Here is a 25,910-nt window from a genome sequence, read left to right as displayed (position 1 = left end):
TCTCTGTACTTTGAACCTTTAACAGTAGACTGTGGGTTTTTTTGCAGTCCTACACCAAGCCTTTTCCTAAGGCAAATAATTCTAATCCGGTGAGAGCAAGACTCACCCCCAGTTCTTAGAGCAGCTGAGAAAAAAAATGCTGAAACTGTGTAAATCCTTCAATAAAACTGCACTGAATTCTTACAAATCCTTTTTTCCATTTTCCACTGCACCATATCTTCTTAAGTATGCCTAGTGCAATACAGTTCCAGTAAAATCAGAGACCTATTCATATCTCCAGCTCCCTGCTTCTAACTTAATGAAACCATATTATTGCAAAGCAGAGCCCCAGTGACATGATTTCATTGAAACTACAGGAGATTGCTTAACTGGTTAAAATGTCGAAAACAAAACTCAGGAAAGTATGTTTTCTTTTTTGTCTTTTTTTGTTTTTTAGAGAACATCAAGCACTAACCTCACTAGAGATAGTAAAAGTATTACATAAAGTATCTCCTCCTAAACCAGCTTCTCTTTAGGTTTTTGTAGTGGAAACACACAGACATCCTGAGAATTAAATCTTTTCTGAAAAGTAGATGGCATGATTCATTCTGAATCACAGGCTTCTCTAGATGAATCTAAATTACATTCGCCTGATTTACATAGCAAAACCTTCTGTTCTCTCTCTTTTTTTGACTTCCACTGCTGGAAATTCAACCTGGGGAATTCAGTTGGATCATTTCTTATTTACACATCCCTGTCAAACAGATTATATGCTGGCTATACTTTGTAAAACCTCATTTAACTACTGTTTTCTGGGAAAATGCAAAGTAAGCAGGAGCAAAAGCTGGTGCTGCAGTCAGAGCACAGCTAGCTGTGATGCTGATGGCATGTGAAAAGCAGCATGCACTCCCTTTCCACACCCATGCTGGAAAGCAAAAGTCCGCTCTCTCTTACACCGTTATTCATTTAGAGCACAGTCAAAGGCTTCAAGTGTCATCACTTGCAGATTTCAGTCTAACTCAGTGGGAATTGCCCTCATGTTGGCTCAATAGCGCAGACAGGACAAGAAAAGCAGCAAAAAAGTCTCACCGTGAAGTAAAAGTACTCCAGTGTCCCCTAACTGCACCCCAGTGCTTGGTCTACTATGTAAAAATGCTGTTCAGGTTGATCTTTAGGACAGAATTTCACTGTCACATTCAGCTCAACTCCAGCAAACAAACCAGCAAGAATTCTCCCCTGTGATAAGCTGACAAGATTTAATACATAATTTTTTAAGAGAACATACAACATACCATGTCTCCCAGAGCCCAGGAGGTAGAAAACAGCAAGGAGCCACTCCATTACCCTTGGTCCCCAGCTCAACCTCCCCACCAGCTTTCTGCCCTTTACACTTGCCTTTACATCTGCCTTTACACCTGGTCAGGCAGCCGTGGCTTTTTTGTGTCCTGCTTTTAAGCTGTTTTCTCCTTTCTGCTGCATTCTGCTTCCTAGTCTACCCCTGTACAAACTGAGCACTGTGACCAAATAAATCTTTCCATCCTGTCTGCATCCAGTTCACCCACTGATGGAGACCCTTCTCAACATCTAACCCTGAATTTATTTTCAAAGGAACTAGAGCCCAGTGTGGCAGACGCTATCTGAAATTTTGGTCCATGCCAAAGGACTCACCATCATTAGCCTAGTCTGCAGGTCTCCGTTTTTCCAGTTCTTCCTGAAAAACGAGCAGTCTGCCATTCCCTTGTTTAGTTTGCCTGGAAAGTGAAGAACACACCGTGAGCTTTGGCAAAGTCTGCAGCTGCCCAAAGATCAGAAATACATGGGCAGGAGTCACCCAAGCTTCGACATAATCTCAGACAATTGTCATTCCTAACAAAGTTTTTTAAAAATGATTGTGGGATTTTTGTTTTGGTTTTTTTAAGAGAGGGTGTTTACATGGTTGGGTTGGGTTTTTTGTTCCATTACAGCTGCCCCAGTAGCCAGGGCAGCAGCACAGCTGGCCCCGAGCACCAGCCACCAACCCCTGTTTGAAGAGGAGATTTGAGGAAGAGGTTGCAGAGCCCCTGGGAGTGCTCGGTGCCTGGCAGTGACACCCATGGCCAAGCTATGGTCCTTTCAGACAGGCTTGCTAGTGAGCAAGGTTTTACATACTGGCAAAGTCTTCCATGACTGAGCTCTGCAACCAGAAGTATCTCTAAGAGCAGGCTCTTAGGAGGCATCAGGTATTGAAATTTTTCAAAATGATTAAAGATAATTTAATCCCCACTAGATAATTTAAACCCCACTAATTTTATGGGGTGTATTTGCATACATCTTTAATACAAGCACAGACTTTAGAAGCCCATTCCCAAAGGACAGAGTGCGTAAATCCACTCGGGAGCATGACCGAAAGCTGACACAGATCCTTAAACCTCATCCTCTTCAAAGACTTTGTGGAGCGAGAGACTAGCAGGGGACCGAGAAATGTTAAATCAATCACAGCAGTAAGTCAAAATAAAGTACATCATGAAACAATCCAAATAAATCGCTGTCTGTTCACCATCACCACAGGCTGAGCTACTACTACACCTGGCCAGGAGGATTCCAGGACCACTTTCAGCCTCTCAACAAATGCACGGCTTCCTATGAAATATATGCTGGCCCAGCTGTGCTCTTAGACTGAGATTTGTTTTTCAAGGGGTTACACTGTCTAGAGTACCCAACACATCACAATTCTCCTCAGCTTTCTGAGGTAATGCCCATTGCTCAGAATTTTAATATTTCAGGCAACAGATTTCCACAGTCTTGGCTGAAACACAGGCCCTCTCTTTCTTAAGTCTTGCACCTAAAACTTGGCACTTTAAGCTTACATTTCAGTTCTGCAAACTGGTTTGTGGCTGAGCTGTCATAAATTGAGGAAGGTTCCTTACTCACCTTTCTCAGCTGATCTGCCCTCGCAGGCTGCACCCCAGGCAGGAGCTCAGCCCTTGGCCGGGGCGGGGGACAGGCCACCCTGTCTGCGACAGCCCCAGGAGCAGCCGTGGCCATCACACATGCCCCAGCGTGGCCCCGCAGCCTTCCTGCCCATAATCCCCAGCCCTGTCTCTAAAATTCGGCACAGCACCTGGCTTCCTGCCCACCTCCATCCATCCCTGGCATGCAAGGACTTTCCTCACCTAGCTTCCCCGATCTGGGCAGTCACCTCTTCTCAGGGCTGTCTCCCCTTTGCTAGAGAGCCAAGCCAGGACTCTTCAGAGAATCTGCCCCAGATTTCCCACATCAGTGAGAAAAAGCTGCTTTTTCTTGTATGTTGAAAGGCACAGGACTGAGTCACCTTTCTTCTTTCTCATTTATGCAAGCAGGGAGACCCAAAGGTACTGTGCGTGCCTGGGGGTGGAGAACATGGTGCTCGCGGAAAAAGTAAAGAACAGCACGGTAATGAAATGACTCTGTAACATGAAAACACTGCTTTTGTTTCCTTTGTCAAGGAAGGTTCACCGTGCAGCACTGAGATCCCATTCCCTATTGCTGGCCCAAAAGATGCCTGGAAGCTCTTTCAGCAGCCAAATGCCACCCAGTTGCCTCTTGCACCTCAGTGCAAAGCAAACAGGCAACCAGACAGACCTATTTGGCAAGAAAGCACTTCAGGACACAGCCCTTCGTTACTGGCAGACTGCAGAGAGACTGCTGAAGAGGAGAGTGCCCACCTCCAAGCTGCAGCCCACCACGAGGAGCACGCAAGGCTGCAGTACTTGGGATCACATGGGCTATTCCTCAACACAGCCAGGCCCAAGTTCATGCCTTTGTCTTCTTCTCCCCCCTTCCTTGCGGTGCGGCGATAAGCCCTGAGAAACCCTTACAAGCTGTAGTTGGGCGATGAAGGCAAGCTGTGCATTTTCTGCTCTCTGCATGCTCAGCAGCCGAAGCACCTCTGCCCTCTGCTGCGCCTGGCCCACTTGGTTTCCTCTGGTGGTTTTGTACAGGTGGAACGGGAGAGTGTCTGGCTGCACCACTCAGGTTTTCTAAATTCAACTGAATGCGAAAGAACAAAACCCAGCTCTCTCATTTGCTCTGCGGTGCCACTACATAAAAAAAGAAGTGGTATGGTGTAATTAGCACCAACTTAACAAACACAAGTGGTTTTACAAAAGGATCACACACCTCTTTTTTCTAGTCTGTTGCTTACGTGTTGTGAGGACCAGACCCTAAATTTCTTTGCCATGCTGAGTAGCATCTCCCTCTACCCTCCCTCCCCTTCCACACTTGGATATTTGCGTGGAAGATGCTACTGAGCAGAACAGCAGTAATCTGTGGTTACATAACATGGCCATTTGCTTCTAGGGGAATTACACTAAAATTCACATGCGTGGTTTTTCCTCCAAACTTGCATCTTTTCCTGAGTTCAGAGTCATAAGCGAGAATGGTCTTGCAAAGAAATGGTCAATATTTCTTAGTCTGATAAACAAGCTCAGGTTAAGGGAAGAAAGCAAGTACAACAAATAGTTAATTTAGGATCATTATTCTTTTTCCTACTGGAGGGGAATGGATTTTTAACCTCCAGTAATTGTCCAGGAAGAGACTTGGCTGAGATGTGGCATGCTCTGTATATGCTAATTAACCTGCAGGAAGAGAAGGAATGGAAGAAACAATTTGCTGAATCCCAGAACAATTTACTCAGAAGAAATCTACCATCAACTCTGCAAAAGGTGAAGCAGAGTAGGAATATTAAAAAAAAAATCCTACAGTAAGAAAAACAGCTATTCTAACACTTTCCCCACCTCCCCCCTAAATTCAGATCACAAGCCTGACTGCTAAATAAGCGTCGAAGCTATAGCTCTAGTTACTTTTGCCTCAGTGGTTGTGGTTATTTACAAAAAAATGCTCAAGACCAGAGAAATTTTATGCTAAAATGTTTAAATACTTGACTTTAGAACTGCTTACCAGGAAAACAACAGGAAAAGGATGTGGCCTGATAAATGAAGTTTGTAAAAACTTCATCAGTATTGTATTTATTCATATGAATTTCATTTTGCTAAGAATTAATGAGTGCGAGAAGTCTAAAGTGTACCTGTATCACTGCACATTATTAGCAGTTAAACATGATCCATTTTCAAGCAGAAAGACAGACCTTCTTAATTCACGGCCAACGATCCTTACTAAGTCCTTTAAACCTTTTACTGAAGGTGCAGGAAAAAGAAAATCCATCAAAACATTCACAGCTTGGGAATGACCAAACACAGCTTGCGTTTTCGCAAGACTCCTTTCTTCTCCCGTTAGCGGCAGAAACCAGTGCGCGCTCATGTACCACAGAAGGTGTTAAAAGGCAGCGGCAGCTATTCGCCGTGCCGGCACAGGAAGGGGGGGAGGAAGAGCACAGGCCGCAGTAGCTGGCAGCGCTGCTGCAACTCTCTTGCTGCACCGCTCTCTTCCCACCACCTCCAGCGCACCGACAAGCACCTCCATGAAGGCAGAAAGAGAGGGAGAAAAGCTGTGAAGAAAGAAAAACTCAGCTCCTGGTGCTAACTCCTACCCAAGTCCCACTGGTAGAAGAAAGCAGCCCCACAGGGCTCCCACCTGCCAGGCCACAGGAAGAGCCAAGCCCCTAGACAGGGGAACTACATATCTAATTGCATATATACCATAGCATATAGCCTTTTCTCTATACAGTTATATATAGGCTACCTCAGAGTACAGACAACCTAAGCATTTCTGTCAGCATTAACCTCTCCCTCCCTAGGTCTGCAGAACAGGGACACCCTGCACCCACAGCAAGGACAGATGGAAACACTTAGAGAAGGGAAAGTAGTAAGTGCAAAAAATCTCTCATGATTTGAGCTGGCTCCCTGCTGATGATAAAAAAAAAATCATCCTTTTTTTTTCCCCCCAACTCTCGTGACATGAGTAACTGAACCACAAATAACCAGAAAGGCAAAACTGAACCAGAGCGGCAGCACGCAGAAGGTATGACACGCATCCAGCTTGCCTGGGCAGGGCAGCATTGCTGATGCCCAGCAGTGCAGACATCTGCCTACCCTCCCAGTCTGGTGTTTGTGCCACACTAGAAAGGCTCATCAAACCCGCTGGTAGCCCCTCTCCTCTCGCAGCCATCATCTCCCGTTCCTCCCCACAAGCAGCCAGGCCGAGCAGAGGCTCCGTCACGCTGGGTGTGTCAGCTGCCTGGGGACCCAAGGGACGGGGGTGACCGCCACCGTTCTGCTCTTGCATCTTGGAGAGAAGAAATGGCCATAAATTCGGCCTTAGCAAACAGTTGAATTAGGAGTGGAAGAAAGCATAAAGGAAATATCAGCAGGAGTAATAGGATGGAAAATTTTTACTTGTAGACTTGATAGAAAACTGCCATTTCCACAATGCAAAAATAGAAAATGCTCTATTAAATTGCATTTCTTCTAGGTACGATGTCTCAAAGCCAGTGGAATAATACACAATGATGCTAAACAATTGGCTTCAGGAAGAACTGGTTCCTTAAAACAGGTTATTTAAAGCTATTTCTTGTGACTATGCTCAAATCTTTCTCTCCTCAGTCTCCGGTACTAGCAGCCACAGAGGATTAAGTCTGTCACCTGCTATATTCTTTTCTAAACATATTTTTAAGTCTGTCAGTTATGTCCTGAATGTGGTTCAAGAAATGTTTTTCTAAGGACAATGTGACAATAAAACTATTCTGTATGTACAGCCTCACAAACATTACACCTCATCAGTTCCTCATTTTTAGGTAAACCAACATTAAGGGGATTATTCGCATTACCAAACTCTAGGGGCCATCGGCTTACTAACTTCTTTTTCAGTCACTTTGCTTCCCTGATTTGGTTTACCACACAGCTACACGAGCACTCGTGCCAGCCAGCAAGACAGGAATAACCAAACAACTGCTGCTCAAACCGGCTAAAAAAGTCCTGTCAGCCATACGTCACCAAGGCCCACGCTAGGCTCCTGCCCTGAGTGTCCCGCAGAAGAGCCTTCCTCTGCACCAGCTCCATGGGGAGCTCTCCTCATTCACCTCCCCCTACGCCAAGCAATGCGAAGATGCCCACAAGGCAAAAGCCCACGAGGCTTTTGAAAGGAGAGACGTCAAAAGTAAGACTGGAGCTTAGCAGTTCCCTTTCTGAGCTCAAATTTAGTCACCGCACAGTAGCGCTTCTGAGAGGAGAGAGTAGCTCAGAATCCAACCCTCGTGACAGCATCTGCACCCTAATGCACACAGCAGCAGTGCCAACGAGGGACACAAAGTTTTGGACGTCACCTGCTTCCCCGGCGTTTCACATCAGCACAAAAGTAACGCGGGACTGGCCTTCCCTCACTGTAAACTTCTTGTTGCTAGCAACCACAGCTACAAAAATCAGTTACAGGGGCAGCTCCAACAAAAAGACACTTTAAAATATTGTTAATTGTATCAATGGTGAGCAAATTAGAAATGTGTGAAAAGGAAGCAAAAATGTGCTAAAGCAAGACTGTTTTCACTGATCCGGATACATGTGGGATGTCACACGCACGTTTCACATGGGAAAGAGCAAGAGTAAGTGTATTCACCACTGTTTAACAGTAGTCTAAATACTATCAGCAGCAGCACCACAATAGGCTTTAGTTTAACCAGACTGATGTTTCAGCACCTTTGCCTATGATGAGAGAAATTCTGTTTGCAAGGCAAGGCAAGCAAACAAAAGAAAAGAAAGCCTTTTGTTAAATGCATGACGGATTCTTGGCCAAAGAAACCAAATATTTAGATGTACAGTCAGGTGACTAAGCGATAAATGCTTCTGCACAAACACGGTACCATTAACACTCTTACAACAGTGCAAGATCTGCTTGAAGGCCACTTCCTGAGTTCAGCTACGGAAAAAAAGGAAGGAGAGAAACAAATTCTTCTCTTAATCCTCACTGAAATGTGCACACAACACAACTGTAGAGACTCTACTGCTTTTATCATATATAAACAGCCTCACCCTAAAGTGAAGTATTCTTTAAGTTAAACAGATCGAGTCTCAAATGAATTAAGAGATCATTGTTCTATAGCTTGGTATATGGAAAATGATATCAAGTACATGTTGTCTTATTCTTGATTACTTCTCTTGTCTTGCATATACATAGCTTCAACACAGTTAAGAAATGCACTTACCGTCTGAGAAGAGTTAATTCTGTGTATAAAATGGCAGACAGACCAGTCATTTCTGAAGAATGCGGGACTTCTGGAAGGCATGTAAATGTCCAGATATGATCAATGCAATGCTGTCCCTCCTGGGCTGCACAAAGGGAGCTGGTCCCAGGGAAGGACCATCCTAAAATTAATGTGTTGGCCTTGGGAGGAAGGTATCTGAGTCTGGGAAACTCCACTACACTGCAGGTTTCTTGCATCACCTTTGGAAATTCCTTTATTTTTTTCTGCTTCAATTCCCCCACTGGTAAAATGGGGAAGATAACAGACCTTACCTACGTCACCGGGATGACACAAGGATACTTATATTTAGGAAGGGAGAGGAACACCCAGCCACAGAAACTCTGACCATGCAAGAACGCCATGGGGCATTGCAACTTCATGTGCAAACACTCAAGCCACCTCCAAATGTCTTGATTAGGCACAGCAGGCACTATGCCACCTCAGCACAACGCTCTGCACAGCTAATATTTGATAAACAGGGTATAAGGTTAGCAAAGCACTGAACTCACATGGCCAGGCTGCTGCTGGGACCTGAGCCAACTGCAGCAACATTTTACTAGGCAGCGCTACTCTGCATGCTGTACACATGGCTGAAGGCAGGTAGAAAGCAGTAGCCTTCAGGACTGCTAAACAAGATCAAGAAAAGAAATTTTATTAACACCCAAATCCTCTAGAGGTGCACTCTACCTCTGCTAATAGCAGAGACATTAAATCTGACTAGTATGACATGATATAGTAAACATATCTGCTAGCCTGTTAGTGTCATACCATACCATGACTTGCCATTTGACACAACACCTTTATACACAGCTGACACAATGAAGTAATACAGTAAAAGACAAAGAAAGCAAAATGAATTTCAAAAATAAAAACACAGTTACTACTTTTTTTCCAAGTATTTTGAAAACAATAGCATTTTCCCCAAGGGAAATATTTTTACAACAAAATGATATCAGTATATACGCAGGAAAAAATAGTGTTGCCAAACTCTGACTACTCTGACTTTATTTCTAACTAACATCTCTTGATGCTAATTACCCAACAAGATCCACTCAGAGATTTGCTATCCTTCAATTCTAGGAAGACTAAAAGCCATCATTCACCTGACAACCCACCTGCTGTTTCTGTTAAGCAGGTCTAACAAACAAACTCTCTCTACTAAACGCTGGAAAGTTTAAGTTGTAATATCATTAAAAAAATTAAAAATACATATTTCTGAAGCACCATTAGGTAACATAATTCATATATATCCAACTGGTTCCCTAAAATACTGAAGAAATGCTAATATGCATGAATAAAACTGGTATTTTCAGTATAAAAACATTAGAATTGTCTGCTAAATAGACACATGTATATCATGTTAAATGCATGTCATACCTCTCTAAGACATCTTGAGAAAAACAATGTAGGAAATTGGAAGATGGAAGTCACTACTGGAATTTAACTAAGAGACACTTTATAACCAACCTTTTCTTTTTTTTTCCTAAGCAATGCCAGCAAGAAGATCCCTCTTTCTTATGCTCTTCCCCTGCACATTCGCTGCTGGCTGCTGTCAAAGACAGGATACCATATTAGATGCACTTTTTCTCTCACTTAAACATCTGTTCTTATCTTCTTGTTTAGTTAATTATCTTTCATAATGACATGCAAACATCTTCCATCCCTGGCTGAGGGTATGACCTTTCCAGTTCAGGCCTGCAGCCTGCTAGTTGCGTGCGATCTGCCTGAGGATCTGCTCGCCGCCCTGGGCAAACCCAGGGCTGGATGCAGCTACTCTGCAATACAAGCAGTCCAGCCACCTCAAAATATGTAAAAGTACCTTTTGGACAGGTGTTCAAGCTATGCAGCTACTTCCCTAGAGCTGCACATGCATTTCAACTCTGTGGAAAATAACATGAAGTCTCCTTGGTCGTCTTTGTCTTCAGTTACTGGTTCTTTCCCAGCTTGCAAAATTACAGCTAGTTTGTCACATTGGGAGGACAGGAGTATATTTCGCAGTTTTATATGATCTGCTGGGAAATAATTTATTTGTGAAAAAATGCTGTTTCAGGCCTTTCAAAGGTAATTATGAGTTGAAGGCAAACATAACTAATGGTTTGAGTAGGAAAAAGTTATAAAAATATCTCAGAGGTGTTGCAGTGACTCACAGACTTTCGGCTAGAAAGCGACTCTGTGACGTGGTATCTAGGGCCCTCAGCTGGGGTGCGTGAGCTCAGCTTAGACCAGCAATTTGGAGAATAACCTGAAGTGCAAAAGCTGCAACAGGAGAGACTGAGACCTCCAAATTGCCGCCAGCTGGTGCTACCGGTCCTCATCTGGGGCCTGAGAGTTTAGCAGGATGAGGACCTAAGGAGGGGCTCATAGGGGAATGCCCGAATTGCTGGAGTTTTAGATCAAAACGATGTGGAAATTTAGGGAGTGGAATTTCACCAGTCTCCACAGTGTCCTGGGGCAGAAAGCCTGTCCCTCCAAGCAAGAGCTTGGGTCAGTGCAGAAAAAGCAGAAAATGCCCTTTCCGCCGAAGCAGCCGCTGAAGCCCCCCAGAGCAGCCCTGGCTGGTTCCCCGCACTGAACGCAGGCACGTCTCAGCAGAACGAGCCCACCTCAGCACCAAGCTGAGCACGTCGGCGGCAGAAACCAGCTCTCCGCTGCCCCGGCGCAGCCGCCCCCTCCACCCGAGACCGCCCACCTCTGCTGGGACGCTCTTCGCGCCCCGCACGGCCAAGCTTGGGGCTCCCCTTCGGCCCTAGGGCCGCCTCCAGGGAAATGAAACAGGGGCGCAGAGGCAGCCCCCAGGGCCGGGCCCTTCCCGACCCCCGGCTCCGGCCCGGGCCTCTCCCGGCCGCGGCGGGCAGCGTTGTGGCGCCCTCGCCGCCATTTCGGGTGCCCCTGTGCCTCCCACCCCGCCGCCCGGAGCGGAGCGCCGGGCTCCCCTCTGCACCTCGCCGGAGGAACCGGAGCGGCCGGGAGGCCTCAGCCCCGGCGGCAGAGCCCGGGCACGACCGAGCGGCGCCTCCACCAGCACCTGCGGAAGCGCCGAGGCCGCGCGTCTGCGCTCGCTGCCGCCACGGCCACAAGATGGCGCCGCCCCACAGCGAGCGGCCGCGGGGCGGGGCGGGGCAAGGAGGCTGGAGGCGCGGTGGAGGGCGCCTGACGGACCCCGCACCGCGCCGGTGCTCGCTGTGGTCCCGGAGCCCTGGGGGCAGCTCACGGGACGCGTCTCCAGCCCTCGAGGCTGGCCACAAGTGGATGTGAAAGAGCCCCTTCCTCAGGAAGAGGGAACCGCGTGACGTGCTCCGAGTCACACGAGGCGAAGCGGGGCGAAGCGGCCTCGGCACAGCCGCCGAGCTGCATGCACCGCGCTCCGCGGGGTGGTCGCTCCCGCCTTCCGCCGTGCTTTTCCCCGTGGGGGTTTGTTCTGTTCTGTTTCGAAAATCAGTTCATCTAAAACACCATGGGGAAAGCCCAAGTACTGTTGCGTTTCCTCTCCCCCATCCTCTACCTCTTTCACAGGTTCATAGTTTGGATTTTCCAGGGGTGGGCAGAGGACCAAGCAACGTTACCCTTTCGGTGCTTTCTCCCCCCTGTGCTAAGATCACAAAAACACACACCGGGGCAAAACCCCTCTTCCCCGCTCTTGCCCCCCCAGCAGCCTGTGCGTGGCCCGGCCTGGGCAGCGGTGCCCCCCGCACGGCAAGCGCATCCCGGCCCATCCTGGCCTGGCCTGGCCCGGCCCGGCCCGGCCGGCTCCCGCGGGGAGCTGAGCCCCCAGCATGCGCCGCGGGTGCTCTTCCCGTTCCCCCACAGTGTGAACACGCTTATGAGTAATGCTTGTCTTTCTTTAAAACGTCAACGTGAAATGAACACATCACCACTGAAAACTTCTACGAAAATCTTTCACCCCCCCCCAACGGTGTCATAAAAAGTGAGAGGAACAATGACGATACCTCAGGTTTTAGCTTGAAGCACATTTTGGCAGCTAACACTCCACCCACAGATGTTAAACACAGTCTATAAAATCCAGCCCCGTAATAAAACTGCACAGAGGGCCAGACTGCGCAGCCAGGATTTCCCTCTCTTTTACTGGCAGCTATTTTTAAGGAGTGACTCAGAGGTGCTAGCTCCGCAAAGAAACCTATTTACACCCGTAAATCAGCTGCGTGTGGTACGCTGTGTACACAGCCCGTGCGCCCCGCGCTGCGATGGAAGTACGTAATGAAACGAAAAGCAGCGGCACCTCCAGCTCGCTGACGTCCGGCCCCGCAGACGCCTCGCGCGCAGCCCACCACGCTGCCTTGCAAGAAAACACGAGACTCGGGAGGTCGCGGCGGAGTTCAGTCAACGGCCAGCACTAGAGACAGCCCAAAGGTAAGACGGTAACACGGAGATTATGTACTTCCACTATAGGGAAACCTTGCCTTAAAAGCTTTCTTCTTGCTACAAGATCTGAAAACGAGACATATTTTACATAACTCGCTTTGCTTATGGCATAACTAGCTTTTTATTTTTTCAAGAAGAAACAGAGCTACTCTTTGGCATTTGTGCTTTAAAACATTTTTTGTTTTGTTTAGGAATCTACAAAACAGATGCTAGTCTAAAATGCCTTTCTGTCATAACAAAATTTATCTCCAGCAGAAGTCCTGCTGCAGAGCTGGAATTTTATTTCTTTGTTTTATTCCTCTAGACCCAGAATCTTCTGGATACACTATCATACCAAAAAAAAAAAAAAAGACAGAAAATACTAATGAGATCTTCTGCACAGGCAGTTGAGCAGAGGACACTGTCAATATTTGTCACGTTGCAGTAATTCCTGAGTTAACTTTTCACCCCCGGCCGCCCAGCGAAGGGCTGCAGGCACTGAGGGCTCCACGCGACGCCGGCGGGTTGGCAGGGTGCGCTGCCCCACGTCCCGCGCTGTGCCCTAGGGGCGCAGGGGGTGTTTTGCAGGAGGGCAGCCAGCAGCACCGCCTGCCCCCGGGGTAAAGGCACATCTGGCTGGGGAAGCCGAATAAAACCTGCACTGGCTTCAGCAAGGCACGACCTACGGGTCCCTGAAGCTGACCTGGTGAGAAATCTGCCTTTGTGCACCCATATCCATGCCAGCACCCCCCTTTCCTACTCGTGCTGCGTTTCTGGGGCTGGTTTGCTCACTTCTGTAATGTAAACTAACAACTTACAGGATCGTTTACCTTGCATCAGTGCTTTCTTACAGGAGCAAACAGCAAACCTGCACTTGCACTCTAACAATAATTGCTAGTTTTTAGGTACCATAAATCTCCTTTGTGCTGATCTTAACCTCTCTCAAACCACAGAGCAGGAGAGCTTACCTCTGAAGTACTGTGGGGTGACTTGATCTGAGGAACCGGAACTTTTACTTCACGGTTGACAACAGATTGCCAAATCTGAAATGAAACAGCATCGAGATCAGTAACTCCAGTAGAAAAGGCATTAGGTAGAAGCAATAACAATTTCAGAGCAGCAGATGAAGGTAATTTCTAAGCCACAAAAGAAAGATCTTTAAAAGTGTTCATTTAAAGGTTATGGTTGCTGTGAAAGAATTGACCAGAATAAAGGACAAGGTTTTCCTGTGCATTTGCATTTGCAAGTGATCCTGCTGGAGAGCAGGTTTGCAGGAACAGATGAGAGCCTCTCTGTTTCCCAGCAGGAGAGCCTGTGAGCGTGGGATCACACTAGAATCCTTTGCCAAAGAGGAAAAGTGAATTTCTTCAAGACTCTTACCCAGAGGGCACCTACCTCAACGTTTTTAGTCGCTTGTTTGGTGAGGGGAAACAAGATGCACATTTGCTGCCACCTCTGTCTCCATAGACAGCAATTTGTCAGCTGCGTTAAGTTTGGCTGTTTTAGGCAGAAGCTTGAGTTATTAAGTCTCATTTTTGTTCTAAAGACCTAATCTCTGCTAGAAATAGCCTGTTTTAGATTTCCGGACTGCTTCCTTTCAGCAAGCCTTGCAGAAGGGCCAGAGGTAACCACAGCCCTGTAGCCCAGGGTGGTGGGAAGGCGCACAGGGTAGCAACGACTGTTTGAGGTCTTCACACAAACGAATTTGAGGGGCCCTAGTGCTCTGGGCTGAACTTTGCAGTGAGATCCCTTGGCACAGGGTAGCTCTGCATTACTGAGAGCTCAAACTGGACACATGGCATTCCGAGGAGCAAAAATATCTCTAGGTCTGTGGAAGCCTACTGACCTGGCCTTTGTGCCAGGTCTTAAATATGACATTCATCCTTCCTTGTGGTGAATATGATTTTCTTCTCTTCCAGTACCCGTGGAGATATGAATGATACCCACGCTCAGAGCAATATCAGCGCTACGGTGGAACTGTTCCAGCTAATCATGTATACTCCCACCTTTACTCTGGGATTGCTGTTCAATGTGATGGCTTTGTCGTTCCTGTTTTTTAAGGTTAAAAAGCTCACGGAATCCACAGTCTACATGGTAGCCCTTATTTTCCTGGATACTTTGCTGCTGTTTACTCTTCCTTTTAAAATCATTTCCTATAACCTTCAGAACAATTGGAACTTGGGATCCGTGTTTTGCTCAGTCTTGGAAAGTCTTTACTTTGTAAACATGTATGGCAGCATCCTCATCTCCCTCTGCATCTGCATAGACCGGTACATTGCTATCCGGCACCCTTTTGTGGCTCCTGCCCTGAGATCCACCAAGAAAGCCACTATGGTCTGTGCCATCATCTGCCTGGGCACCTCGGCCGGGACTGTCTCTACCCTCCAACTGCACGGACAGGACCACAACTTCTCATCCTGCTTCCATAACTTCTCCAAAAGTACATGGGAAAACAAAGGATTGTTTAGCACCTTGGAGACTGCCTTCTTTTGCAGCATGGCAACGATGACCTTCTGCACCATCCAGACCGTCAGATGTTTGAGAAAGTGCAAAAAACCCGACAACCCCCAAATACACACCAACAGAGCGGAGAAGATAGTGGTGGCAAATCTCCTCACATTTTTGGTCTGTTTCACTCCTTACCACGTGGCATTCCTCTTGTATTTTTTGGTAAAGAATAATGTCATTCACAACAGTTTTCAGCAAACCCTACGAGCCATCCTTCAGGTCACGCTTTGCTGGGCAAACCTGAACTGTTGTCTGGATGGGGTCTGTTATTATTTTGTCTTAAAGGAGTCTTTGGAAGGCTCATTGAAAAACAGTCCAAAAACAGCCAAGCGAAGGCTTTGAGCCACGTGCTGCATGGTGGTCACTCGAGATGCCTGCCTGGAAAGCATCACCGCGCTGGGCCAGCCTGCCGCTCACTGCAAGCACAGCGAAGGCCGTCACCTGCCGACGTCCTAGGGCCAACATATACCACATGGCAAACAGGCACAGCTCCTTAGGTACAGACGAAAAACTGCTCTCAAGAAAAAGCGACTGCTTGAAACATCACTGATGCACAAAGATGCTTTGGTAGATGCTGCAGGGTTCTGAACCACTTAGATAAGTGATTTACTTTAAATATTCAGGTCTGAAAATATCTCAGGAAAAACAGAACTAAGACCATTCCCAAGAATCTGCTCCTAATTTATTTATCTTGCGTAATATCTTGTGTTGGTAATTATGGGTAAAAAGAAATGGAATTATTTTCTATAAATGGTCATACATACCTCTTTGGATGTGATTCCTTTTTACTTTGAAAAAAGCTTTGTTCGCTTAGAAGCAGGAGCATGAGGGAGGACAGCATTGGGGCATGGCTCTGCCCCCCTTCTCGCACCAAGCAGCACTTTACTCTGCAAGTAGGTTCACTGGCCAACATGCAGTCCTTGGGCAATGCAGTTTTTCTTCGCATACAGAAGGCTGCAAAGTTTGGCTCTAGATTTGTGCCCAGATATCCAGCCCCATGCCTGAAACCTGCAGGACAACATCCCCCAGCCACATCCTTTCCTCCTTCCTGAACAACGGAGTATATGATTTGTTTAAAATCATTAAGAATGGGATTATTTCTCACCAAAAGCAAGGCTGTCTTGTGTTGTCCAATTTGCAGCAGAGGAAACAGAAGTACCTTTGCTGGCAACAAGCTGTTTACTCCTGGGCTGAACCCAGTCTGCGTTTTTCTGCAGACTCCTTTGGAAACTTAGGCCACCAAACTCATTTTGCCCAGGCCAATATGTGGGAGCTTCTTTCACCCTCCCTGTCTACACCTCACCTGCAAACTTCCACAGGCCTTCGGTCACTACAGGCTTGGGCTGCAGAGAAAAAGAGGCTCAGAGTTTATGACTGAATTCTGTTGTCTCTCCCCCCCCCATCACACACACTTGCACAAAGGCACACACACCTGGCAGGCTTAGCTTTGCAAGTGCTGATTAAAACACTGGGTTTGTAAATGCAAGGGCAGCTTGAGGTTAAAGTGAGTATGGCAAAGATGTCCTGCCCTGACTCCACTGTGTGCCTTGTTGTGCAACGTCCTCCCCCTACCACATCCCCCTTCTCTCTACTATTCCCACTATCTCACATCCCCAGATAGCTAAGATTTACATTCTGACTGTCCCAGTCCTAGCCTGGACTCCTGCACGTGTCTCATCAGTTCCTCTTTCCCACTCGCCAGCTTTTCACATATCCGCTCTTTCCCAGTTGGCTACAAAACCTAGTTTCATGAACACAGCTGAACCAAACAAGAGCATGAAATAAAAAGCCTGAGCCCAGTGTCGTGGCAAACACATGAACGTGAAAGAACAATCCGCACCTTACTGGGCAATAGGACAAAAGCAGCCCTGATCCCCTGAGCAGCAGCCGGCAACATAGGATCCCAGGGGAAAAACAACCGTTAGGACCTCGGAGAAAGCTAAGCACTACCAACAAACAAGGCAATAAAAAATAATCTGCCAGTTAGTTACTTCTTATCAGTGCTCCCAGGCACGCAGATAACCCAAACAGCAATCTGTGCTCAGCCCAGAGAGACAGGCTCACTCCTACCGGAGCAACCCCGCGGGTGACTGGAGCTTCCCAGCGTTCTGGCCATGATGGGACACGGCGGGGGACTCCAGTCGAGCCCCGTGGCCGTGCTCCCCCTGTGACAGGCACCAGCCCTCAGCTCTGTGGCAGCCTCTGGCGTTGAGTCAGTGCATATGCTCTGGGCGTAGGTCCAGCCCCGCAGCCCAACCCTACATCCGCAAGCGCCGAGTTACCCAGAAAAGGTGACATTAAGGAGCACTGAGTGCCTGCCTCTGGTATTCATCAAAAAGAGATTATCAGATTTACCATGGTTCATTGACTGAAGCAATTAGTTTTCACATTCATGTTGAGCTAGATCCCTGCAATACATCCTCTAGGCAGGGAAACTAATCCCAGCCTTTGAACTGTCTTTTTGCTGTACATTTTTGTGAAGGATAACGCGCAGTGTATTGATTTCCTCCCAGAGCTAGTGACTTTGCACTTGGAGACTCCAGCCTGTAAAACTGAGGATTTTTAAGTCACTACATCTATGTATGAGATTGTACCAAATAAATCCATTTACTGAGGAAGGAAACACTGACCCGACACAGACATAAGTGCATGTTGGTGTTTGCAGTGTCCTTTCAGCATTTGGCTGATGAACTGTTCTTCTGAGGGTACAAGGGCTGTACCTTCACACTAACAGTGTCCTGCACATCGCCAGTGCATGGAGGTCAAACTCATCAGGAGCTTCCTGCAAGAAACCCCTCTGCAGATCATTTACATTGGCTCCCTCAAAAAACTGACAATATCTGTGTAGCTCCCCTGTCGGCAGACACTGAACTGTCATCATTTCGTTGCTCATAACATCTCTCTTAACTAACCACATCTCAACAGACATGAAGGTTTTAACTACTGAGATTTCAGGTTCCTTTTGGAAGCAGGGTGAACAAATAATAGAACAAAACAGTGCTGATGCAGGAGATTTATTTTACATTTCGAGGCAGTGGGCCATGCCAAGGGGAGCTCTGCTTTAGCTGATAGTGGCTGCACATAGGGAACGGGGATTTTATCAGTACATCAGGAGGCAGAAAATGCCAGAGTGTATGAGGAAACTGGTCTCCATTGCATTTCTATAACCTGAGGCAGCTCCATTAGTTTTACTGAAGTTATTTTGGGCTTAACACTGCTATAACTGAGACCAGAAGTTGACCTGTAGCTTTATACTTTCTCTGTTGCTCAGCTTTTTTTCATTTTTAAGTGCACCTGCTCTTATTTGTTTGTTATCCTGTTGTCCTTTGTCTCACAGATCACACAAAAGTAATTTGCACTGTAATTTCACTTAAAGCAAAACTCATATTAAATTTAGGAATTTTTGGCCTCTTGGCTTCCTCTCTCACCAATAACACACTGCTTAGAAGAGGCAGGAATTTTGGCCAAATTAGCCATAGTTAAAATTGTATGAAGGACAAGTTAAAACTGCTTGAGGCATTTCTTCTTCTCTCAAGCTCCATCCCACAGGTTTCTCTAGCTTTTCTGGCCATTCAAGTTATTCCCCCAGTATTGCTCTTTTCTGGAAATGAACGCTGCCCGCTTGCCAGGTTCAAGCAGCAGCTCTGACGCAAGGTCCCCACACACCTGCCTCAGGTCCACATAGCTCCTCCATTGAGCTCTTATACAACACACATAGGTCTTCACCTATTTATTCTAGCATTTCTGATTGAAATGAAGAATCAAGGCAATACTGGATATATCTGAGAGGTAATGATGGCTGGAGCCACTCTTGCTTAGCATCTGGTCTGCTTTTCAAGCCTTTTCACTGTTTTTTGTGGTGTGGGGGCTGTGGTGTTAGAATTCAGTCCACCAAAGCAGTATCTAGCTGCCTAACACATTTTTTATCAGTTTTACCAAGGATTACAAAGGGACCTTCTGAAAAGAATGGCTGGACATCATCATTATTAAACCTGTCTATCAAAATGGAAACATCTTCCTTCCCCAAAATGTTTCAAATCAGGAATCAAACAGAGATCAAGCATGATTATCAATGTAGGGTAATAACTTTCATTGCAGAGTTCCAGGGGGAAATGATAATTTAGCAAAGGAGACATTTTCCACTCAAAAACTTTCTAGCAGATCTTCCTGCTTCCAGGCCTCTGAACGTTCACTCTGCAGCTGCAGTCTGGTGTGGCCTGATCCTTTCTGCTCAGGGGGGTCCTGCAACAGCTTATTCACTTGGCAGAGCTTTATATCCAAAGTGTGACACTGGGTGTCTAATGAGACTACAGTGACTTCTCTTTGCACAAAAAGCACATTAAAGACATACAGTGCTTGGAAATAACAGAAGAAGAAACTGAAAACTTCAGTCTAAAGAGCTCACAGGCTTTCCAGAATACAGGCAACAAAATCACCGAAAGAACGAGAAAGCCAAACCCAGGCTCTGTTTGGGAATGATTCACTCCCCAAGAACTGGAGATTCGTTCCTAACACACACAGTTCTTAGCCAAAATCCAAGTTAGTTTATTCTGAAAGAATGGCAATGGGAGGGATAGCTCTTGTAGAGCTCCCCACCACCACCCCTTCACTTTCCTTTTGCATTGGGACACTCACTGGGGCTGGGGAGGGGGAGTGAAGCCAGTGCTGAAAGTGCAGTGGGTCGTGGGAGACGGCAAAGCCTGTGTCACCACGCCTGGGCTGGGCCGGGCCGCCAGGAGCTTCACCCGCGTCCCAGGACCTCAGGCGATGTGGACGTGCCCAGAGGGAGCTCCTGGTGCGCAGGGGCCAGGTGCCTGCTATTGCGACAAAGCCCCTCACGCAGTTCCTACCCATTTTCTCTTTTTTCAGTACTTCTGGCAGCTGAAATAGATGCTTCCTGTCCCTAATGTCATCCCTTCAGGTGTAGCTACAGCGTTCAATATGGTTCTTCTCAGCCATACCTTTCCAGGCTCACCAAGCCCCTTTGCTCGAGGGGCCTTTCCTTTCACAAACGCTCGTGGCAGCTGCCCGGTGCTTGCTGAGACCCCAGCTCTGCAGACACTTGTCCACTTAAGTGCTTCATTCACACAAGCAGCTTTCCTACTCACTTATTTGCATGCTTCACCAAAAAGCTGGGTGTTGTGTTTCAGTTTCAAACTCGCTCATGTCTTCGGCATTTCACACATGAAACAACCCAAATGTCCTTGCTCAGCTGGCAAAGCAGTGCGACTCTGACTCACATATCCATCAGTTCCGGGCATCTGTCCTGTGCTTTCCAAATTCGTTTTCTTCTAGTACAGTTATCAACTCATGCTTCAGGCCCTACTGGGATTGGGAAGGAGAAAGGTCATAAGAAAACATCACTAATAATATTTGCATGTAACCAAGAACATTCCAACCAAAGAGTTTATGCCCCCAAAAGAAAAACCAGTGCAGGTCCCAAGCGTGCAGCATCCTCTGCGGATTTTATTATTGCCTTTTATGTTTTATGAAAGACATCCACATACAATGAACAGAACAACGTATTTACAATTACTGATGCTGCATCTATGGTCAGTAATAATGAGGAAAACAGCCCAGAGGGAAGCAAGTCTCAAGAGAACTGTGTAGACCTGTCCAGAAAGTTTCACATGCAGAAGCTCCTCTCAGAATAATTGTAACACGTCTGTTGTCACTGGCCAGTGCACAACCACAGCTCTGAGAGCTGCAGCCCCCCTGGCACAGGCCCGACTTCACACTCCCTTCCCCTTCCCATGGCTCTCTCTTCAGTTATTTACAGGCACTGAATTCTCTGGAAAAGGGAAGACCTTTCCCTCCATTGGGTTTCTTGCTCACTAATAAATTTCCACCGTGGCAACAAATGCCAGTGAATCAGTGTCTTAGCTAGTGTGACAAAGGCAAAGGACACCTACTACTTCCCTGTTAATGCTGCTTCATTTTTATCTCATTTATTCTTCCTATTTTAATTTTTATGCACTGTCATTCCATTGAAAATGTGGTAAATATCACTCTTAGTGGCATAAAGCAACTGCTTTCAGACATTGCCAAATGAGCACTTTTTTTCCAGAAAGACAATTAATTCCATTTATTGTCAGACAGAATGTAAAGCGGCTGCAAAGGCCATCGGCTTTAACAAGGTCTGGTCTGACCCATAACATCCTCTTGAGATGCAGGAAGGAGAAGGAATAGTCTGCCAAATCCTTCGCTGCTTTGAGGGAAGGTCCCTGCTACGATCCTGAACTGACCAGGTGGAGCCAAGGGGCTGGACGGGCAGGATGCAGCAGTCCCTTCTCCGAGATCATAAAAACCCAAAAAACTACAAAGAATCACAAATGTTTCCCGGGAAGGAAAGCTGAATCACTGCCATTTACAAGTACCAAAGGATGTAAAACCTCACGTCTGCTGTGTGCCATGGATTCCTGTTAATTCTCTCTATTCCAAGACAAATAGGCATTAATCTGGGGTTATACCTGAGAGCAAGTACCAGCCATTTAGTTATAAACACTGCAGGACAATTGTTAATCCAAAACTAAGCATTAGAAGCCCAGGAAATCCAGTTTAGATTACACTTCAGCATACACCAAAGCTATCCCGACTGTTCACTGTTAAGTTTTAACTTCGTGACTATAAGCAAAACTATCTCTTATAGACTAGCATCTGACCTGATCTCCCTTGGTCAGCTGCAGTATCTGAGCTAATGAAGGACACTATTTGAAACACGTTTATTCAGTTTGAAGAGGACTTAGAAAAGCAGGAGGAGATGTTAGACAGCAGAGTCCAACTTGACTTTATTCATGCTAACGGGAAGTGCAGTGGCTTGAAAACATCACAGGTGGAAGGAAGGCAAAGTAATGACTGGGACCTTCCACAGGCAAAGGTCAACACAGTTGTAAAAACTCCGCAGATGGATTTGCTGGCTTCCTGCAGACTAAAATTGCTAAAACAGTCCCCCTCCTGGAGCAACAGCCAGCAGGTGCTGCGCCCTCCCACCCACGCCACGTCCCCACTGCTCTGCGCCCCAGTCCCCTGTCATCGCGCAAAAGGGGCTGGTCTGCCCTGGCTGCCCTGGGGGGAAACTTTGAACAGTCTCGTATATCATCAGTGACATCATCCAGGTCAATGACAAAAATTAACACAAAAATTGCATGAGAAGAGCCAGCTCAGATTTATAGCTGCAAGACAAAACTCAGCCTGACACACGCAGCTACGGCTCTTGCTAGCAGTAGCGAGACCTTCAGTGCCTCCCACGTTTGCAACATGAAATACAGATGCCTGAATAACACATTCCCTTTGTTTGGAACAGGGCAGAAATCAAGCAGTCTCACTCAGTCTTATCCTAGATGTCATCCTTGCACATGATCATGCCTTTCACATCATTATTATACTCCATACTATTATGTAATATTCTCTCTTAAATCAGCCTGTGTCACTCACTTGCCTTGGGTTGCCCACGTACGCCTGTTACCAACCATCTTTAAAAAAAGTCCTAAATCTCTCTCCCTCTTTCCTACAAAGATCTGATACAGTGGGTAAGTATACCCATGCTAACATTTCTTCCCTGCTGAGTCTATCAGGTTGTCTAACTTTCACAACATGACAGCTGTTTGCATCAGATGAAGTGGTGTTTTTTTCCAGGACTCGGCTACATACTTCTAAGAATCCTATTTTCAATGTTCTTACTAAGCACATTGCATCTACAATCCAGCTTTCAGCTAACATTTCCATGTCCTTTAAACATAGCTGTGAACAGAACCCCCGTAAGTCAACATCTCTCTTACTGAAGTATTGCAAAATTGTTTAGGATACAAATATTTTCTCTGACAAATAAAAAACATCAGGCAAAGCAGCAGAGCTTGTGTGTGACCCCAGCAGGGAGCTGCAAGGAAGGAAGCACGTTGCAGGTCAGCTCAAGGGCACATAGAAAAGTCTTGGGCCATCTGGAGTATTAATGAACTCAGCACAAAGTAGCATGAGGCAAGTTTCCAGAATTTGGAGTTGAAGAAGTGGTGCCGCGAGCCCACAGACGGCCGCGAGCAAGCGAGGGACCAGCAGCGGGTGCGGGCCAACCGCTGCAGCACCCGGGCAGCAGAGCAGGTACCAGTGGCCCAACAGACGCACAGTCTTGGGGAAGAAGTAGGGTTTCAAGCATGATAGGAAATAGCACATGCAAATTTTAATTCCTAACAGCTACATTTGCCCCCTGGAGTCTGGGAAAACATCCTAGTTTGAAAGACAGTTCACTAATATAACTTAATCTTCTGTATTGCTGCATCCCACTCTTATTACAACCACGTTCCCTCAACTTCTGCTGCATATTTAATCCACCTGAAGTTGGAAACCCTTTTCTCTGCCACAATTAGTTGCTGTGGAAATGAGCCTAGCGTCCCGGCGGATTAGAGTGTGAAGGGTCTGATTGCACACCACACATTGCACTCCCCCGACAGACTCAGACTTCAATGCGCAGCGTCCAAATGAGGAATAAGTAATAGAGCTGGATCAGCTCTTGAGAAACAAAAGGTCTTGTTTTCATGCAAATATCATGCCACTGGGCAGAATAATGAAGGAGAAATGAAGACAGAGACAAAGCAGCAGAATGCTTCTCGGCTGAAGGTTTTTCAAGAGGCATCAGCTGCTTTTTAAACAGCAAACAAAAATTTCAGAGTGTTTTCAGTTGTGCTTTTGCATCTCTAGGTGGGAGTCGATAGATGTAACCAAAAGGAAGCGTCAGATTTGCTTTAACTTTCTTTTTGTCACTTAACTCCTATTCACACCCCGAGGTGGGAGCAATTTTTAACATCTGTTACCAAACTATTAAAGCAGAAAGGAATTTTTAAAAAGAAAGAAAAAAAGAAAGAAGGAAAGAAAAATGAACTAAAAAGAACAGCAGTAGTAAATAACAGCAGCTCTCCAAGGCAGATGCCCAGCTCTAAAAAGGTCCTTGGGGCAGCTCATGGCAAGAGTGTCTTTGCCTTAGTGCCACTCACTGCCTGGCAAAGGCTGGACGTGGGGAACCAGGCGGGAATTAGGGAATGTCTCGGGGCCAAAGCAGTAACTGCGAGCCACGAGCTAACAGCCAGCAAAGCCTGCAGCAGAAAGAAAGTACTCAAGTCCTTGGTCAAAGTACTCTTAAACAGGTGGGGAAAACTCCAGCCCTTGAACTGCTGCAGAGGGAGAGCAGCAGTAACAGGTATACGCAATGACAGTTCTTAGGATTCATCATGAATTTTGCATGTCTTTCTCTCAGCAGTTTTTTTCATGTCAGCCCCAGTGAGGTAAGACAGCAGCTGGCCCGCGCACCCCGAGCCCCGTCACGCGCCAGGGACCCTCCCCGGGTCGAGGCCCTGCCGGGACCGCTGACGTCCCTGGCCACAGCCAGGTCCAAACTTTTGGGGACAGCCCGCACCGTCTCTGTTTGTGCAGCCGAGACTCGCACAAGTTTCTTGCTTCGCTCAGGATTTACGTAGCTCCGGGAGAGGGTGGTTTTAGGCGGCAAAAAAATCAGCGAACCTGTTTTAATGACACGGAGACGCTAGGCCCAGCGTTTTCCCTTCGCACACCTTCCTACTCAGCCCCGGCTCGGCTGCCCGTGCAGCGCCAGTGCTTGGGGCTGCGCCGCACCTCCCGCACAGCCCTCACCACCCGCCTGCGGGGAAATAGCCTGAGCCGAGGAAAAGCAGGCCGCTCTGCAGCACACACAAAAGCTGTGGCAAATGCTGAGGGATGCCTGGCTGTTAGCTTTCCTACGTTTTTACTGCATAAAAACCGAATGCACTCAGCGGTTGCTAATATTAAAATGTATTAATGAGTTTAAAGTCTGAGCTGCAACTTCTGCAAACAGTCTCAGGTGGAACTACTTTCCCAGTAGTCGTAACATTAAAATACTTGAGCACTTAATGAAAAATTTGTGGCAAAAAATAAACTGCAAATATAAAGAGCCCTGAAGTCCCTGGGGGCAAGCACAAAGCATTGCTTCTGCAGAGAGGCAGCATTTCAGGTACAGCTGCACTTAATGCTGAATGCATTCAAATTGCCAAGGAGATTAATACCAAATATTTACCTTCTAGTGCCATTAAACAACTTCATCAGAAGCGCTGAATGAAAGCAAAGTGCATTTCCTTTGCAAACCTCATTACAGAATTGACATGCCTTCCTCTCCCCACTTTAACTTTTCAACCAGAGCAGATTTGTTATTTGGTACCTGCTATTATAAAGGCAACTAGGTTTGATTTTGTCTGGTGTTTGCTTGTACCTTTCCTGGCCAAACGCTAAAAATACTGTGGGGGGATGAGGAGGGAAGAGTAGCGTGGGGAAGCATTTGTATCTCTGACATCTTAATTGAATCTTTTAAAGCTGTTATAAAGCTCAGAGTGAGATGATCCAACAGGCTTATTGCAAACATGCCTCATGTTTTGAACGTTTCTGAGTTACATCGCTACTGGTTGCACTCTCGTAGGGCTCATTCTCCTTGAAAAGACGAACGAGCATCAATTTTAAAAGACTCCTTTCCAAATACTCTAAAACGTTTCTCGAGGCACTTTATTAGGTGATTCTTTTTCCAATGCTTTACCAGGACGCAAGGACGCAGACAGCAGAGTCTCGGGCAGCTCTGGATGAGCTGGGTGCTCATCGCCACCGCGTCAGCATCCAGGATAACCCAGCGGCCGACACGTGGCGGACAGCTGGTGCTGCGGGTCCGAGTGGGCTCCCAGGGCCGGCTGGCAGCCGCACACACCGCCGCATTCGCCACTGCCCAGCGGGCTGCTGCGGGAGGCAGTTTCGCAAGGGCCTTGCGCACCGGAGGAAGCAACAGCCTTTAGCAGCGTTACTGCCAGGGCTGGGGTGGGAAATCACCCCTGTGCTTTCGCAGGCAAACGTATGGCTCAGGCTAGGAACAGGTGATCTCTTCCCCGTGCTC

The 25,910-nt window shown here is 46.9% G+C and overlaps 1 protein-coding gene across 1 annotated transcript; it reads left to right on the top strand.

The window, feature by feature from the left end:
* The first annotated feature begins 14,355 nt into the window (after positions 1–14,355).
* LOC106496173 (G-protein coupled receptor 55-like) lies at positions 14,356–15,666 on the top strand. Its single transcript, XM_013956772.1, has one exon. It carries the CDS (start codon positions 14,387–14,389, stop codon positions 15,335–15,337), a length of 951 nt encoding a protein of 316 aa, XP_013812226.1. The 5' UTR covers positions 14,356–14,386; the 3' UTR covers positions 15,338–15,666.
* Positions 15,667–25,910: the final 10,244 nt, after the last annotated feature.

This window comes from Apteryx mantelli, chromosome 9, assembly GCF_036417845.1.
Source record: "Apteryx mantelli isolate bAptMan1 chromosome 9, bAptMan1.hap1, whole genome shotgun sequence".
In the NCBI taxonomy this organism is placed as follows: Eukaryota; Metazoa; Chordata; class Aves; order Apterygiformes; family Apterygidae; genus Apteryx; species Apteryx mantelli.
This window is presented reverse-complemented; position numbering and strand designations above follow the sequence as displayed.